General features: G+C 50.1%; 1 protein-coding gene across 1 annotated transcript in view; it reads left to right on the top strand.

Moving 5' to 3' along the window:
• Positions 1-547: 547 nt before the first annotated feature.
• The window catches only part of HAUS7 (HAUS augmin like complex subunit 7), a 30223-nt gene continuing 14871 nt past the window's right edge, over positions 548-15899 (top strand). The window contains exons 1-4 of the mRNA XM_025460648.3: positions 548-705; positions 1540-1655; positions 6185-6252; positions 8959-9020. Of these exons, the coding sequence (XP_025316433.1) occupies positions 616-705; positions 1540-1655; positions 6185-6252; positions 8959-9020 (336 nt within the window). The 5' untranslated portion in view covers positions 548-615. The remainder of the gene's footprint in view (positions 706-1539; positions 1656-6184; positions 6253-8958; positions 9021-15899) is intronic.

The following is a 15899-nucleotide window of genomic DNA, read 5'->3' as shown; positions in this document are numbered from 1 at the left end:
AACAGTGACCATCCACATAGTGCTTTGTCCGCGCCAGGCATTGTCGTAGGAATCATTACGTCACCCATGTTCATAGCAACCTAGTGAGGTCAGCGCCCCCGCTATTCCCCACTAGGTGAGGGCAAGGGGGCGCAGAGAGGGTAGGTGACGTGGCCAGAGTCACTCAGCTGGTGACGAGGGGGGCCGCATTCCCACGCAAGAAACTACAGCAGCGACTGCGGAACCGGGAGCCAGAGCCCCGCACGGGAAGCGGGACGCAAGGCCCAGCTCAGGCCCACCCGCCAGGCGGCTCTGCAGCGTCCGGGCGAGCCGGGCCCGGGCAGGAGCGCCCTCTCCTGGGGGCGCCGGGCAGGGGCGGCGGAGCGCGGGCAACGACGAGGGCCCCGCCCCTCCCGGGCCCGCCCCTCCCGGGCCCCGCCCCTTCCCGGGCCCCGCCCCGCCCCTTCCCGGGGCCCGCCTCCTGGGCGGAGCCCGGGCGCACGTGGAGCGGCGGCCCAATGGGAAGGCGCGGCGGGGCCGGGGGGGCGGGCGGGCCGCGGGGCTCCGCGTCGGATTGGCAGACGCGCCGGCCAGTGCCTCCGAGGCGGAGGTGGGCTGCGGCTCAGAGCGCGAAACATGGCTGGGCTGGGCGGCGGCGGCGGCCACAAGGCCGGGGACTACGAGGGCGTGCTGAAGGCGGCCGTGGAGGTGTTCGGGAAGCTCAAGGTGCCGCGGGCCCGGGCAGGCAGCCGGGGCAGCGGCGGCCGGGCGGCGGGCGGGCAGGGCCTACCGCGGAAGCCGGCTCGGTCCCGGGCCGCGGCCTGGGGCCGGCCTCCGCTCCCTGCGCGGCCTCGCGCCTTCGCGGCGGCTGCTTCTGTGGCGGGAATCCTGCAGGCGAAGCAGACGCAGACGCGGGGAGGGCCGAGGCCCTGGCCTCAGGGAGCTCGCGGGGTCCCGGGGGACACCGGCAGAGTCGGTGCCACCTTGCCGAGTGGGCGTCCGATGCCCGCGGTAGCAGGAGTGAGGAAACCGGTCCCAGGAGATCCGATAGCCGTCCCAGGGGCCGCAGGCACCCGCCCCGCTACGCCTTCCCCCTCCGCCACCCCTCCCCGCCTTCTCCCTCCCCCTCCTCCTCGCCCTCCTCCTCGCCCTCCTCCTCCCCCTCTCCCTGCCCTGGACTCCAGATAGGCGCTATGTTCCTCGTGGTCCCATGCCTGGGACCTTGGACCAGAGTCTCGGACTCATGCCGAGGCCCCTAGTTGCTACCAGGTTAAACGGGGATACGAGCCTACAGCGGGCATACTTAAAGGAGGTGGGTGGCAGGCCACTGGGGATGTGGGCTGAGAATGAAGAGACCTTAACTCCGGGCAAGATGGACGGAGAGCCCTGCCAACAGGCCACTTGCACTCAGTATGGGGGGGCCTGGGGGTGCGGACTGGATGTGTGCTAAGAAGCTCACATGTGCCTGCAGGGTAGTAAACGTGTGTGAAGAAGGAGCATTTCAGCCCTTAAGTCCTCCTCGATTTGTAAAGCTTCCCTGTTTTCCTTTTCTTTGCTTAGGATCTCAAGTGCCCTGTCCTTGAGGGTCTGTATATCACAGAGCCTAAGACCATTCAGGAGCTGCTGTGCACTCCCTCGAAATACCGCTTGGAAATCCTGGAGTGGATGTGTGTTAGGTAACGTCTTTGTTGCTTCCTCCCCATCCCTGGGATGTGCCAGGCACCACTCAGCCCACCTGGGCAAATTGGGTGTTTGATACTGTGATAAGCAGTGGTACTCCGAGATGTCTCCATGCCCTACCGCAGGTCCTCATGAGAACAGCTGTTGCTAAGAAGTGCCAACCATGGAAACCATGCTTGAATTTGCCTTGAAAGTGCCGCCCCCACCCCCCATGCCAGGGCTTCAGGGGGTCTGTTTGCCACATTGCTAAACTGTTAACTTGGGCTTCTCACTGTTCTCATTTTACTAGTTTCAGGGCTGGCAGGGGCCTCAGTCTTTCCCTTCTCACACCGGATGTGTGAACTGTCTTGTGTCTTGCCATTGAGGAGTGAGAAGTAGAACCAAGACCCTGTTTCCCAGTCCTTCACAGCAAGCAGTGTCCTGCTGGGTGTGCCTGGCACTGTGCAAGGAAAGGAAAGCCTACTCAGATGGCGAGGGGCAAGATCCAGAAAGTCCCAAGTAATGTCTGTCTCTTGGGAACAGCAGTCCATGAGTTGAGCATCTGTCTTAAAGCTACAGTGGGGAAGGCTTGACTAAGCCTGTCATGGAGCACATGCTATGGTGGTGTTGAGCGTGACCCCCAGGGCCCTCTCTGGAGTGGCTATGGTTGGTTGGTACAGGAGTCTCTCAGGAGGCCAGGCCTGTTCCTCTTCAGCCTTGCTTCTCTGCCCTTGTAGCTAAGGGAGATGCCTGGGCAGGAGCCTGGTGGTGGAGCGGTGACGGTGCAGCCTACCCACAGCTGGCGCATCTGTCAAGCCACGGGACATCACCAGGCCTGGCCTTGGGCTGGGTGTCCTATGAGTGGCTGAGAGGGAGAAGAGGCATTTTTATGTTTGAGCCTCTACCTTTCCAGCAGCCTGTCCTGCTGTCCTCCAGCCCTCCCCCAGGTCCTACCTCGGGCCTCTGCTCACAGCGCTCTCATACCCTATTGTTCTCTTCCTGTACACACCCTCAGGTCTCTGCATGTCGCACATTCTCTTATGTAGCTCACACATCCCAACTTCTTTTAAAAAGTCTCCAGCTTCCAGGGAAAAGCATATCCTTCTTCCCCCACCTGGATACCCACATTTTGATCATGCCTCTCGCAGAGCCCTCAGCCCATTGGTTCTGTCTTGGCCTGCTGTCCTGTCTAGCTATCCAAAGCACTGGGAGCTGCTGGAGGCCAGGTACCAGGCAGGACTCCTGTGTCCGCCCCAGGCTGCGGCACGATGTTGTACATACTTGAAATGAGCTCCATGCTGTTGGCTGACAAGCAGGTGCATGGACATGTGCACACCCGTGTATCATTCCAGGCACCTCAGGCACGGATGGGTGTCCCCAAGGCCTGGGGGCTCTGGCGACTGCAGAAGGCCCAGGCATGAGTCCCACTGTTGGGCATACCTCTGCAGTCTGAATGTTGCGGATGTTGGCACGGAGGAGGTGGCATCTGGGAGGGGATGGGTAATGGTGGATGCTCATTTCAATAGGAGTGAAGAATCGAGGTGTGGAAGGGAGAGCTGGGCAGCAGTGGCCTGAGCAGCAGCCTAGGGCAGCTCATGCAGAGCCTTGCAAGCCCCGTGAGGGCCTTTCCACTTTATGCTCTGGGCAGGGCAGTCATGGGACCAGGGAAGCATCACACTGAAGTTAGCATTTTGGCAAGGTGACTCGGGAGTTCTGTGGTGGATGGATTTGGAGGGGTGAGAGTGGAGGCAGGGAGACTGACATGGAGACTGTTCCAAGAGCCCCAGGAAAAGGTGACAGGAACCTGGCTTGGAGTGACAGATGGCTCGCATCATGGCCACTGCCAACCCTGAAAGTGCATGGTCCAGGAGTCTGGGAGGAGAGGCAGTAGTGGCGATGGCCTAGACTAGTGCAGGGGTCTCAAGTGTTCTCCCAGGACGAGGGGGGCATAGCCATGTCTTGGAGGTGCTCTCATGGAGGGAGCCCAGATTTGCTGGGCTTAGGCTGATGCTGGGGACTGGGTCACCCTAGTGGGTGGGAGGGGTGGGTGGGAATCTATGGGTACATTCTTCAAATGCTTTCAGTACTTTTATAAATACAAGGAGCTGAATTCTTGGAGGAATAGATAGGGAATGTACAGTTGTATCCTACCATCCCAAGCTGGCAAAGGACCATAGGGTTTTCAAGGTCCCCAAAAGAGGATTGGATAGAGCTCAGCTTCTCCCACATTTCATGTTGGCTTTCTTTGCACATAGATTCACCAGTTCAGCCCTCACTTAGGGCTGCCTGGTCCACCCCGCTCTGGGTGGAACCTGGAAGCTGCACCCAGCCTTGGCCTTGGGGCTCAGCATGCTGGCTCTGGGGGACCCGTGGGCTGAGCTGGCCCTCGGTGTGGGGGCAGGGCCGAGCTGCAGGGCCCCCTGCGTGGCTGAATTCAAGGCACCTGGGTTTCCTTGACTCCCAAAGAGCTGTACTTGCTTTTAAGACCTTGAGTGCCTTTAGTGTCTGCCCTGCTCCCTGCTGCCTCGGGAAGATCAGCTTTAATGAAAGCCCTTTCTGAGTGAGGTCACTTAGGCTTCTGTGGATTTGTTCTTTAGTGTGGTGAAGTGGTTTGCCATAGTCCAGCCTGATGGATCGCTGAGTGTGCTCTGCTGCTTGCTGTTTCAGAAGTGGGAATGTTGCCCAGCAACCAGGCCCGGGGCCCAGCCTCGTAGCATTGCGCATGGTGGGGGCTTCTTCTGCCCCTCCTGCCCCACCCCTCTTTGGCAGAATAGCTGGTTGCCTTAGTGAGTCGTGAAGACAGGCGGTGCAGCCGAGGCCCCCCCTCTGCTCTAGTCCTACAGCGTGGGGCCTGGGACCTCAGGTCCAGGGTGGCCCCGCCAGCTCGCAGGGTGCCAGTACGGTCAGGGTAGGTGTGACCTGGGACGCAGGCATTCATTTGGAGGCATGGTCCCAGGGAAGAAGTGAGCCCTCTCCACGCTAGGTTGGCAGGTCCTGAGCGCCGGCGGGCCTCTGCACCGCAAGGGCAGAGTCGAGCCTGGCCCTCACTATCCTGTGGAGAGAACCTCTATCTTTCCGTAGGGAGGGCCTGCCCTGGTGGTGGGCCCCGAGGCCCCCTGGCAGGCAGGCGGAGCTCTTCCTCCCGGGCCTTGGTGCTGTGCTAGGCCCAGAGCTCAGGGCGGGGATGTAGTGCTCAGACTGTCCCCTGCTCATGATAGAGACCCCCTAGGGGGCCTGCCGGGGTATTATAGCTCTTACTGCCTTTATTATTTTTTTTAAAGATTTTTATTTATTCATGACATTCAGAGAGAGAGGCAGAGACACAGGCAGAGGGAGAAGCAGGCTCCACGCGAAGAACCCGATGTAGGACTTAATCCCGGGACTCTGGGATCACGCCCTGAGCCGAAAGCAGACGCTCAACCGCTGAGCCACCCAGGCGTCTCCCCTTACTGCTTTTAGATGTGGTCTGTGTCTGGAAACGATTTTGCCCATTAGCTTGCGGTCTTATGGCAAAGTGCTTATGAATGGCCACTGTCGCGTTTATCTCTCTGGTATCGTCAAGGTTGGGGCTCTGCTGGACCCTCGAGGGGACAGCTGGGATTGCTCTCTCTCAACCTGGGAGGCTGAAGCTGTGATCCCAGAGCCTATCACACTAGGAGCCCCCAAAAGGTTTAAAGCTGTGACCTGGAGCAGCATAATCTCACAACGATTGAAGCTTTTCTAAAAAGAGAAAATGTCCTTGTTTTGAAAGAGCTAAGCATGGACATTTACTGACGGCAGATTACTCCATGGCAAGAGGTCATGGTCATTCACTTATTAATATACACTGGCTGCCTGTTTTGTGCTGGTCGCCATGGCATTAGACCCCAAAAGCATAGAATAGAAAGTTGTCTCCGGGCCTCAGTGAGCCTGCAGTCTGGGAGGTGAGAGCCCAAGGGGAGGACAGTGCTCAGGTCCTGCTGTGATGGCGGGACACCAGAGTGTCTGTGGGCATGCCTGGCTCTTCCCCAGCTTCCCTGGGGAGGTGAAGTCAGTCGTGGCCTTCTCGGGACTCGTCAGAGCCAGTGTGCCTGGGCCAGGTGGGAAGAAAGTACTCCAGGCCGAGAAGAGCAGATGCACACGTGTACATCGTGGTGTGAGGGGACACCCAGGCAGGGCCTTGGGGGACATTCTTTAAACAAACTGGTATCATGGTTGAAAGAAAAGTCAGCCCCTTGGTTCCTCCTGAGAAACAGCTTCCAGCTCTGAGGAATTGAAGATTTTCCTCTTGGGCAGCCGTTTTGGTTTTTTATCATGAGAATTTAAATTGCAGTATTCAGATTCACAGTTCTGAGGTATGCTTTCAGAAATATTTTGTGTTTTTCTTCCGTGATACTTATGGAGTTGAAAGTCACATCACATAAAATCATCCATTTTGAAGTGAACATTTCAGCGGGATAGAGCACGTGCACAAATAATTCACTTTTTCAGAGCGTGTGTAAGGAGGGGTCATGAGGGGGCCTCTGCTGCCCACTCGGGACTGACCAGTTTTGCTCTTTCCCCGCAGGGTCTGTCCCTCCTGGCAGGAGAAGTCCAGCTCGCTAAAGGGGGCCCCAGTTGAGGTGAAGATCCAAGGTGGGTCTGTGTTATGGGAGTTTGGAGTGGGGTGGTGGATTCTGGACAATTCTGAGCTTATACGTGGCCTCCTTAGCAAGTTGTACTGAATTTCCCATGAGATGGTGTTTACTTCTGGCTGGTGCATACCCTGGAGATCTTGCCAGAGCCTTCTAGAATCGCAGCACACCCCTCCGCACTCACACACTGCAGATGGACAACGGGGACAGTTCTTATATGGGCATGTGAGCAAGATCAAGGATGTGTGACCCTGTCCGGCCCATCCATGAAGGCACTGGAGGCAGAGACTGGTTCTTGCCAATGCTTCCGACGGTTCACTCCCCATCTTCCCGCTACGTGCACGCTGGGCAGCTCTCCACAGGGGCTTGTCTTATAACTGTTTCTTTTCTATCCTTTGTTGGCAGAAACTGTCCTTAATCCGGTAACAAATATTAGGTAACGGGAAGTAAATTACAGCCCTCACCTTGGGGTCTCTAAAAGTCTAATTTTCTCTGGGCCTGCATTTGGCTCAGCAGCTCTGGTAGGGGGGTGACCTGGACCTTGGAGCCCAGCCCTCACTGCCAGATTAGATGTCCAGGGACAGTTGTCCTCGAGGCCAAAATGGGCCAGAAGAATGGGGCGTTGTATCTTGGAGCCTGCAGGGCTGGCCTGTGGGCCGGTCTGGGCTGCACAGAAGCACCGCCCTCCCCGGTGTGTTACATCTGGCACTTTCCTACTGCTGGGACCACGTCCAGGCCTGGCAAACCTGGCTGTCAGACGACATTGGAATTCTTTAACTGTGCACCCCTCAAGGATTCCGACCCTGCCCTTAGCCCAGCCAAAGCCTTGACCTTGCCATCCCCAGCCTTGGCTTCTTCTTCCGTGATGCGGGGGTGATAACCTCAGCCTTGCCCACCTCATGGGAGTGCGCGGAGTGTCAGAGCAGGTGGTAGACACAAGTGTCTGTCCATGGGTAGATTCCTCCAAAGAGGATTTGGAGGATTCATGAATTCGTTTGACCAGTATTTGTGGAGCATTTCCTGTGCACCTGGCATTGTGCTTGGTGCTGGCTGCGGCTGTGGATCGTGCCGCTCACAGTGGCACTTGGGTGCCAGATGGGGAAGACAGGTGGTAAATGAAGGCAGCAAAATTCTGTACTGGATGGTGAGAAGTGCCATAAACCGAGCCAGGTGAGGGCAAAGTGGCGCATGGGTGGGTTGGGAGAAGGGTGGTCCTGTTCAGTTAAGGTCATTGAGGAAAGCCTCCCCATTAAACACACCAATAAAAAATAAATTTATTATTAAAAAAACAAAGAAATTGATTTTAAAAATCATCTCCATAAAAAAAATAAATAAACACAGACTTGCAGTGAGGGAGGAAGCAAGCTGGGCACATAGCAGAAAGAATAGCGTTCAGGGCAAGAGAACAGCAAGTGCAAAGGGCCTGAGGTGGGTTTGCATGTGCCTTGTGGCTGTGAGGAGCACCCAGGAGGCCCGGGTGGCTGGTGCAGAGTGGAGGGCAAGGGGAGAGTGGCGGGGTGAGGGCAGAGAGGCAGCTGGGCTGGCCACATCAGGCCCTGGAAGGACAGCTTTTATGCTGAGGAAAGCTGCGGCCTGACTTCAGGTTTAACAGGGTCCCTAAGGCCACTGAGCTGAGAACAGGAGGCCTGGGCAGAGGCAGGGAGACCGCTGGAACGCTGTTGCAGTGATGCAGGCAGGAGACAGGAGGGGGCCTGCAGAGTGGAGCGTTGGCCAGATCCTGGGCTTACCGTGAACGGTGGGTTGGCCACACTCACTAAGACTTGGATATGGGCTAAGCAGGAGAGGAGCCGTGGAGGACACGAGGATTTGGGGTGAAGGGTTGTAGGCAGTGGGCATGCTTAGGGGTGTAACTGCTATTCATACAGTGTTTCCAGGGTTACTAATGCTTTCACGCGGACGCTCTGCTTGCTTCTTGCCCGGATCTTTCCAAAGCAGATGCCAGAGTTATGCCTGTTCTACTGCTGAGCCATCGGGGGTAGGAGCTGGGCCTTGCCTATGAAGGAGTAAGGGCATTGCTACAGGGCCAGGTCGGGGCTCAGAGCAGGCATTGGCCCCAGGCTTTCTAGCTCCAAGTCTTGGCCCTTCTCCATATACCAGATGCTTACTCAGAAAATGTCCAGAGCACCCTGTAAGATGTGGCTGGGCAGTCCCTGCACCACGCTGTGACTCGGTTTCCCAATCTGTAAAATGGGGCTGTGGCCCACCTCCTAGAGTTGCCAGCAAAGTGAAAGGAGATGATGCTGATAAAGGCCTGTGGGAAACTGATGCACATGAGCCGTGGTTCCTTCTGCTTTGACCTGGCGAGTTCTCTGGAAGGGTGGTGGCATACAGCAGCCTGGGAAGGTTCCCTGACCACTGTCAGCTTCTCAGGTAGCTGGCTGGCCTCTGCTAGATGCCAGGGTTCCTTATGTGGAAGAGCATCAGATGCGACCCCTTATTTCCGTCCAGGAAACTGGTGCCCAGGGATGTGCAAGTCATACAGCAAGGAGCAGTCCTGAGGGTGTTGTCCCCCTGCCTCCTGTCCGCCCAGGCCTTCTGGGCCCCAGCCTGGCTCCTTGGGCAGCAGCCTGCCAATGCCGGAGCAGGAGTGCTCTCACCAGAGTGGCGCCCGGCGCTCTGCACGTTCGTGCACCCCTGGGTGTTTGGCTGGGCGTCTGCAGTAACAGGAGACCCTGTGTTCCAACAGAGATGGTGAAACTAGGCCATGAGCTGATGCTGTGTGGGCTGGCTGACCAGGAGCTCCTGAAGGTAAGACAGGGTCCTCTCTGTCCCCACAGACTGGGGTCCTCAGTAAGGCTGGGTTAGGGGTGGGAAGGGTTTCTTCCTCCAGGCCTTTGCTCCTCAGGCCAGGGAGCCAGCATCCCCAGCCACTGCTCCTGAGTCTCCCCACCCCGGGGTGGGGGGCGGGCAGGAATCTATAGGATTCCCTTGCACAGACCCCAGCCCTCCCTAGGGCCAAGGGGGGATCACAACTAAGGAGGCTGGAGGCAGATCTCTGGTTATGGTGACCCGAGGGACAGAGCCTATCCCGTCCTTGGCTGAAGACTTCAGGCACAATGGCACCGTGGTGCTTTGTGTGTCGGCAGTTGGGACACTCATCTGTGGCGGGAGGTACTTGTCCTCGTCCCATTTCACAGGGGAGTTGTCAAACCTAGTCATGCTATGGTCACCTAGTGACAGGGCCTGGCCTCAAACCCAGGCCCCTGGTCCCCAGCCCGCGCACTCATCCCTGACTAGCTGCCCCCTGAAACTCTCTATACACAGGCGGCCCTAATCCACGCCCACGTCACTCAAAGAATCCGCACCCCCGCCCTTAAAATCTCATCAAAGTTTGAAACTATTAGGTTTACATTTTGGCAATGATAAATAATGCTATGAATGCCACTGTGTGTGTTTTTAACTGAAGACATGTTTTGAGTTCTTTTGGGTATATAGCTATAGGTGTAGAACCGACAGACCAGTGTAGTGATGTACGCTGAACTTTTTGAGGAATTTTGTGCCTAGGCTTTTCCAAAGTGACTGCACCATTTTACATTCCTACCAGCAGTTGTGTGAGGCTTCCAGTTTCTCCACACCCTCACCAACATCTGTTCATTGTTCGTTGTTTTGACTCCAGCCATCCTGGGGGGGTGGTGGTGGTGGGGAGGGCCATCTCATTGTGGTTTTGATTTGCAGTTCCCTGGTGACTGATGATGCTGAGCATCTTTTCACGTGCCTATTGGTCATTTGTAGGTCTTTACAGAAATGTCTATATTCGGTTCTTTGGCCCACTTGATTTGTCTTTCATTGTTGAGTTGTAAGAATTTTTTATATTTCCTGGATACGAACCATGTCAGACCATTCCCATTCCCGATGCATACTCTGGAGCACAAGTTTCTAGTTTTGATGAAGTCTATAATTTATTAACTTTTTCTCGTGTTGCTTGTGCTTTTGGCATTGTATCTAAGAATCCAGTGCCAAATCCAAAGTCATGAAGATCGACGCTTGTATTATCTTCTAAGAGTTATAGTTTTAGTTCTTACAATTAGGTCTTTGATCCATTTTGAGTTAGTTTTATATATGGTGTATGGTATGTGTCCCTCCTCGTTCTTTTGCAAGTACCTGTTTAGTTTTCCCAGCACCATTTGTTGAAAAGACCATTTGTGCCTCATTGAATTGTCTTGGCATCCTCGTTGAAAATCATTTAGCTGTAAATGTGAAGGTTTATTTCTGGATTCTCCATTCTGTTCCATTGATCTGTACTTCTGTCCTTATGCCACACTGTCTTGATTACTGTAGCTTTATAGTCAGTCGTAATGTGTGAATCTTTCAATTTTGCTCTTTTTAATGATTGTCTTGTCTATTTTTAACCAAATCCAATTCAGTGAGCCAATTCAGTTCCCTTGGATTTCCATATGAATTTTGGAATCAGGTTGTAAATTTCTGCAAAAGAGCCAACTGGAATTTTGATGAAGATTTTGTTGAATCTGTGGATCATTTTGGAGAGTATTGTCATCAACTATATTAAGTCTTCCTATACATGAACATGGGGTGTCTTTCCATTTATTTAAGTGTTCCTTAATTTCTTCTGAGGCTGTTTTATAGCTTCCAGTGTACACATCTAAATATATTGCTAAGCATTTTATTCTTTATGATGCTGTTATAATTGGAATTATTTTCTTTAACTTTCATTTAAATTCACCTTAGTTAAAAAAATAAAAAAATAAATTCACCTTAGTTAACACATAATATATTATTATTTTAGGGGTAGAACTTTGTGATTTGCCAGTTGCATATAACACCTGGTGCTCATTACATCAAGTCCCTCCTTAAGGCCCATTACCCAATTACCCTATCCGCCCACCCCACTCCCCTCCAGCAACCCTCACTTTGTTTCCTAGAGTTGAGAGTCTCTTATGGTTTGCCTCTCTGTTTTCATCTTATTTTATCTTCCCTTCCCCTATGTTCATCTGTTTTGTTGCTTAAATTCCACATATGAGTGAAAACATATGGTATCTGTCCTCTCTGACTGACTTATTTCGCTTAGCACAATACCCTCTAGTTCCATCCATGTCATTGCAAATGGCAAGATTTCATTCTTTTTGATGCCTGGGTAATACTCCATTTGTGTGTGTGTGTGTGTGTGTGTGTGCGCGTGTGTGTGTACACCACCCCTTCTTTATCCATTTATCTGTTGATGAACATCTGGGCTTTTTCCATAGGTTGGTTGTTGTGGACATTGCTGCTATAAGCATTGGGATGCAGGTGCCCCTTCCAATCACTGTTTCTGTCCTTTGGTTAAATACCTAGTAGTGCAATTGCCAGGTCTTGGGGAGCTCCACTTTTAACTTTTTGAGGATCCTCTATACAGTTTTCCAGAGTGGCTGCACCAGGTTGCACTCCCACCAACAGTGTAAGAGGTTCCCCTTTCTCTGCATCCTCCCCAACATCTGTTGTTTCCTGACGTGTTCATTTTAGCCATGCTCACTGGTGTGATTTGCATTTCCCTGGTGACTAATGATGTGGAGCAGTTTTTTCATGTATCTGTTGGCCATTTGTATGTTTTCTTTGGAGAAATGTCTATTCACGTCTTCTGCCCATTTCTTGACTGGATTTTTTGTGTTTTGGGTGTTGAGTTTGATGAGTTTTTAAATAGACTTTGGATGCTAGCCCTTTATCTAATATATCATTTGCAAATATTTTCTCACATTCCATAGATTGCCTTTTAGTTTTATTGACTGTTTCTTTTGCTGTGCAAAACCTTTTTATCCCGATGGAGCCCTAATAGTTCATTTTTGCTTTTGTCTCCCTTGCTTCTAGAGACATGTCTAGCAAGAAGTTGCTGTGGCTGAGGTCATAGCGGTTGCTGCCTGTGTTCTCCTTTAGGATTTTGATGGATTCCTGTCCCACATTTAGGTCTTTTGTTAATTTTGAGTTCATCTTTGTGTCTGGTGCAAGAGAATGGTCCAGTTTCATTCTTCTGCGTGTGACTGTCCAGTTTCCCCAACACCATTTGTTGAAGAGACTGTCTTTTTTCCGGTGGATATCTTTCCTGCTTTGTCAAAAATTAGTTGACCTTGGAATTAAGGATCCGTGTCTGGATTCTCTGTTCTGTTCCTTGATCTATGTGTCTGTTTTTGTGCTAGAACCATACCGTCTTGATGATCATAGCTTTGTAATGCAGCTTGAAGTCAGACATTGTGATGCCTCCAGCTTTGGTTTTCTTCTTCAACATTCCTTTGGCTATTCAGGGTCTTTTCTGGTTCCATACAAATTTTAGGATTGTTTGTTACAGCTCTGTGAGAAATGCTGGTAGTGTTTCAGTAGGGATGGCATTGAATGTATAGATTGGTTTGGGTAGTATAGACATTTTAATAGTATTTGTTCTTCCAGTCCATGGGCATGGAATGTTTTTCCATTTCTTTGTGTCTTCCTCAGTTTCTTTCATAAGTGTCTGTAGTTTTCAAAGTACAAATACTTTACCTCTTTGGTTAGGTTTATTCCTAGATGTATCTTATGGGTTTTGGTGCAATTGTCATTGGGATTGATTCCTTGATTTCTGTTTCTGCTGCATCACTGTTAGGGTATAGAAATGCAACTGACTTCTGTGCATTGATTTTATATCCTGCAACTTTGCTGAATTCCTGTATCAGTTCTAGCAATTTTGGGGGGAGTCTTTTGGGTTTTCTACATGGAGTATCATGTCGCCTGTGAAGAGTGAAGAATAAGTTTGACTTCTTCTTTGCTGATTGGGATGCCTTTTTGTTGTTGTTGTCTGATTGCTGAGGCTAGGGCTTCCAGCACTATTTTGAACAACAGTGGATGAGTGGATCCAAGAGTGGATGTCCTGTCGTGTTACTGACCTTAGGAGAAAAACTCTGTTTTTCCCTGTTGAGGATGATATTCTCTGTGAGTCTTTCATATTTTGCCTTTATGATGTTGAGGTATGTTCCCTCTACCCCTACATGGTGGAGGGTTTTTATCAAGAAAGGATGCTGTATTTTGTCAGATGCTTTTTCTGCATCTATTCAGAGGATCATATGGTTCTTATCCTTTCTTTCGTTAATGTGATTTATCACACTGATTGATTTGAACCACCCTGTAGCCCAGGAATAAATCCCACTTGGTCGTGGTGAGTAATCCTTTTGATGTACTGTTGGATCCTATTGGCTAGCATCTTAGTGAGAATTTTTACATCCATGTTCATTAGGGATATTGGTCTGTAATTCTCCTTTTTAGTGGGGTCTTTGGTTTTGGAATCGAGGTAATACTGGCCTCATAGAATGAGTTTGGAAGTTTTCCTTCCATTTCTGTCGTTTTGGAATAGTTTTAGAAGAAGAGGTATTAATTCTTCTTTAAATGTTTGGTAACTCCCCTCGGAAGCCATTCGGCCCTGGACTCTTGTTTGTTGGGAGAAATTTGATTACTGATTCCATTTCTTTGCTGGTTTGGGTCTGTTTAGCTTTTCTATTTCTTCCTGTTTCAGTTTTGGTAGTTTATATGTATCTAGGCATGCATCCATTTCTTCCAGGTTGCCTAATTTGTTGGCATATAATTGCTCATAATATTCTCTTATAATTGTTTGTATTTCTTTGTTATTGGTTGTGATCTCTTTCATTCCTGATTTTATTTGGATCCTTTGTCTTTTCTTTTTGATAAGTCTGGCCAGGGGTTTATTGATCTTATTAATTCTTCCAAAGAAACAGCTTCTAGTTTCATAGATCTGTTCTGTTTTTTATTTTATTTATTTTTAAATATTTTTTTAAATTTATTTATTCATAGAGATGCAGAGAGAGAGAGAGAGACGCAGAGACACAGGCAGAGGGAGAAGCAGGTCAATGCAGAGAGCCCGACATGGGACTCGATCCAGGGTCTCCAGGATCACGCCCTGGGCTGCAGGCGGCGCTAACCGCTGTGCCACCGGGGCTGCCCTGTTCTGTTTTTTAGAAAAATTTCTACATCATTGATTTCTGCTCTTCTCTTTATTATTTCTCTTCTCTTGCTGGCTTTAGGCTTTATTTGCTGTTCTTTCTGTAGTTCCTGTAGGTGTAAGGTTGTGTATTTGAGACTTTTATTGCTTCTCGAGGAAGGCCTGTCTTGCTATATACTTCCCTCTTAGGACCACCTGTGCTGCATCACAAAGGTTCTGAACTGGTATGTTTTCATTTTCATTTGCTTCCATGTGTTCTTTAAGTTCTTCTTTAATTTCCTGGTTGACCCATTCATTCTTTAGTAGGATGTTCTTTAACCCCCATGTATTTGTGGACCTTCCAAATTTCTTTCTGTGGTTGACTTCTAACTTCATAGCGTTGTGGTCTGAAAACATGCATGGTATGATCTTAATATTTTTATACTTGTTGAGACCTGATTTGTGACCCAATATGTGATCTATTCTGGAGAATGTTCCATGTGCACTTGAGAAGAATGTGTATTCTTCTGCTTTAGGATGGAATGTTCTGAATATATCTGTGAAGTCCATCTGGTCCAGTGTGTCATTTGAAGCCTTTGTTTCCTTGTTGATTTTCTGTTTAGATGATCTGTCCATTGCAGTGAGTGGGATGTTAAAGTCTCCTTGTGTTACTGTATTATTGTCAGTGAGTTCCTTTATGTTTGTTATTACTTGGTTTATATGATTTGGCTGCTCCCAGGTTAGGGGTATAAATATTTACAGTTGTTAGATCTTCTTGCTGATAGACCCCTTTATTGTGATATAGTGTCCTTCATTTCTTATTATAATCTTTGGTTTAAAATCTAATTTGTCTGATATAAGGATTGCTACCCCAGCTTTCTTTTCGTGTCCAGTAGCACGATAAATAGTTCTCCACCCCCTTGCTTTCAATCTGGAGGTATCTTTAGGTCTAAAATGAGTCTCAAAAAAAAAATAAAATGAGTCTCTTATAAGCATCATATCAGCGGGTCTTTTTTTTTTTTAATCCAATCTGATACCCTATGTCTTGTGTTTGGAGCATTTAGCCCATTTACATTCAGAGTAATTATTGAAAGATATTAATTTAGTGCCATTGTATTACCTATACACTGTTTCTGTAGATTCTCTCTATTCCCTTCTGGTCTGTGTTACTTTTGGGTTCTCTCTCTCCGCTTATAGAATCCCCTTTAAAAAAAAATCCCCTTTAGTATTTCTTGTGAGGCGGCTTTAGTGATCACAAATTCCTTTAGTTTTTGTTCGTCCTGGAAACTCTTGATCTCTCCTTCTATTCTGAATGACAGCCTTGCTGGAGAAAGTATTCTCAGCTGCATATTTTTCCCATTTAGCATGTTGGATCTATCATGCTAGTCCTTTCTGGCCTATCCCAGGTCCCTGTGGACAGGCCTGCTGCCAGCCCTATGTGTCTACCCTTGAAGGTTAAGGACCTCTTGTCCTGAGCTGTTTTCAGGATTTTCTCTTTATATTTATAATTTGCAAGCTTCACTATGTCAAGGTATTGATCTATTTTTGTTGATTTTGAGGGAGTTTCTCTGTGCCTCCTGCACTGGAGTGCCTGTTTCCTTTCCCAGATTAAGGAAGTTCTCAGCTATAATTTGTTCAAATAAACCTTCTGCCCCTTTCTCCTGCTCTTCATCTTCTGGAGCTCTTATAATACGGATATTATTTCCCTTTATGGGATTGCTGAGTTCCCTCAGTCTCTC

This window comes from Canis lupus, chromosome X, assembly GCF_003254725.2.
Source record: "Canis lupus dingo isolate Sandy chromosome X, ASM325472v2, whole genome shotgun sequence".
Lineage (NCBI taxonomy): Eukaryota > Metazoa > Chordata > Mammalia > Carnivora > Canidae > Canis > Canis lupus.
The sequence above is the reverse complement of the archived record's forward strand: the minus strand, read 5'-3'. Positions and strand labels throughout refer to the sequence as shown.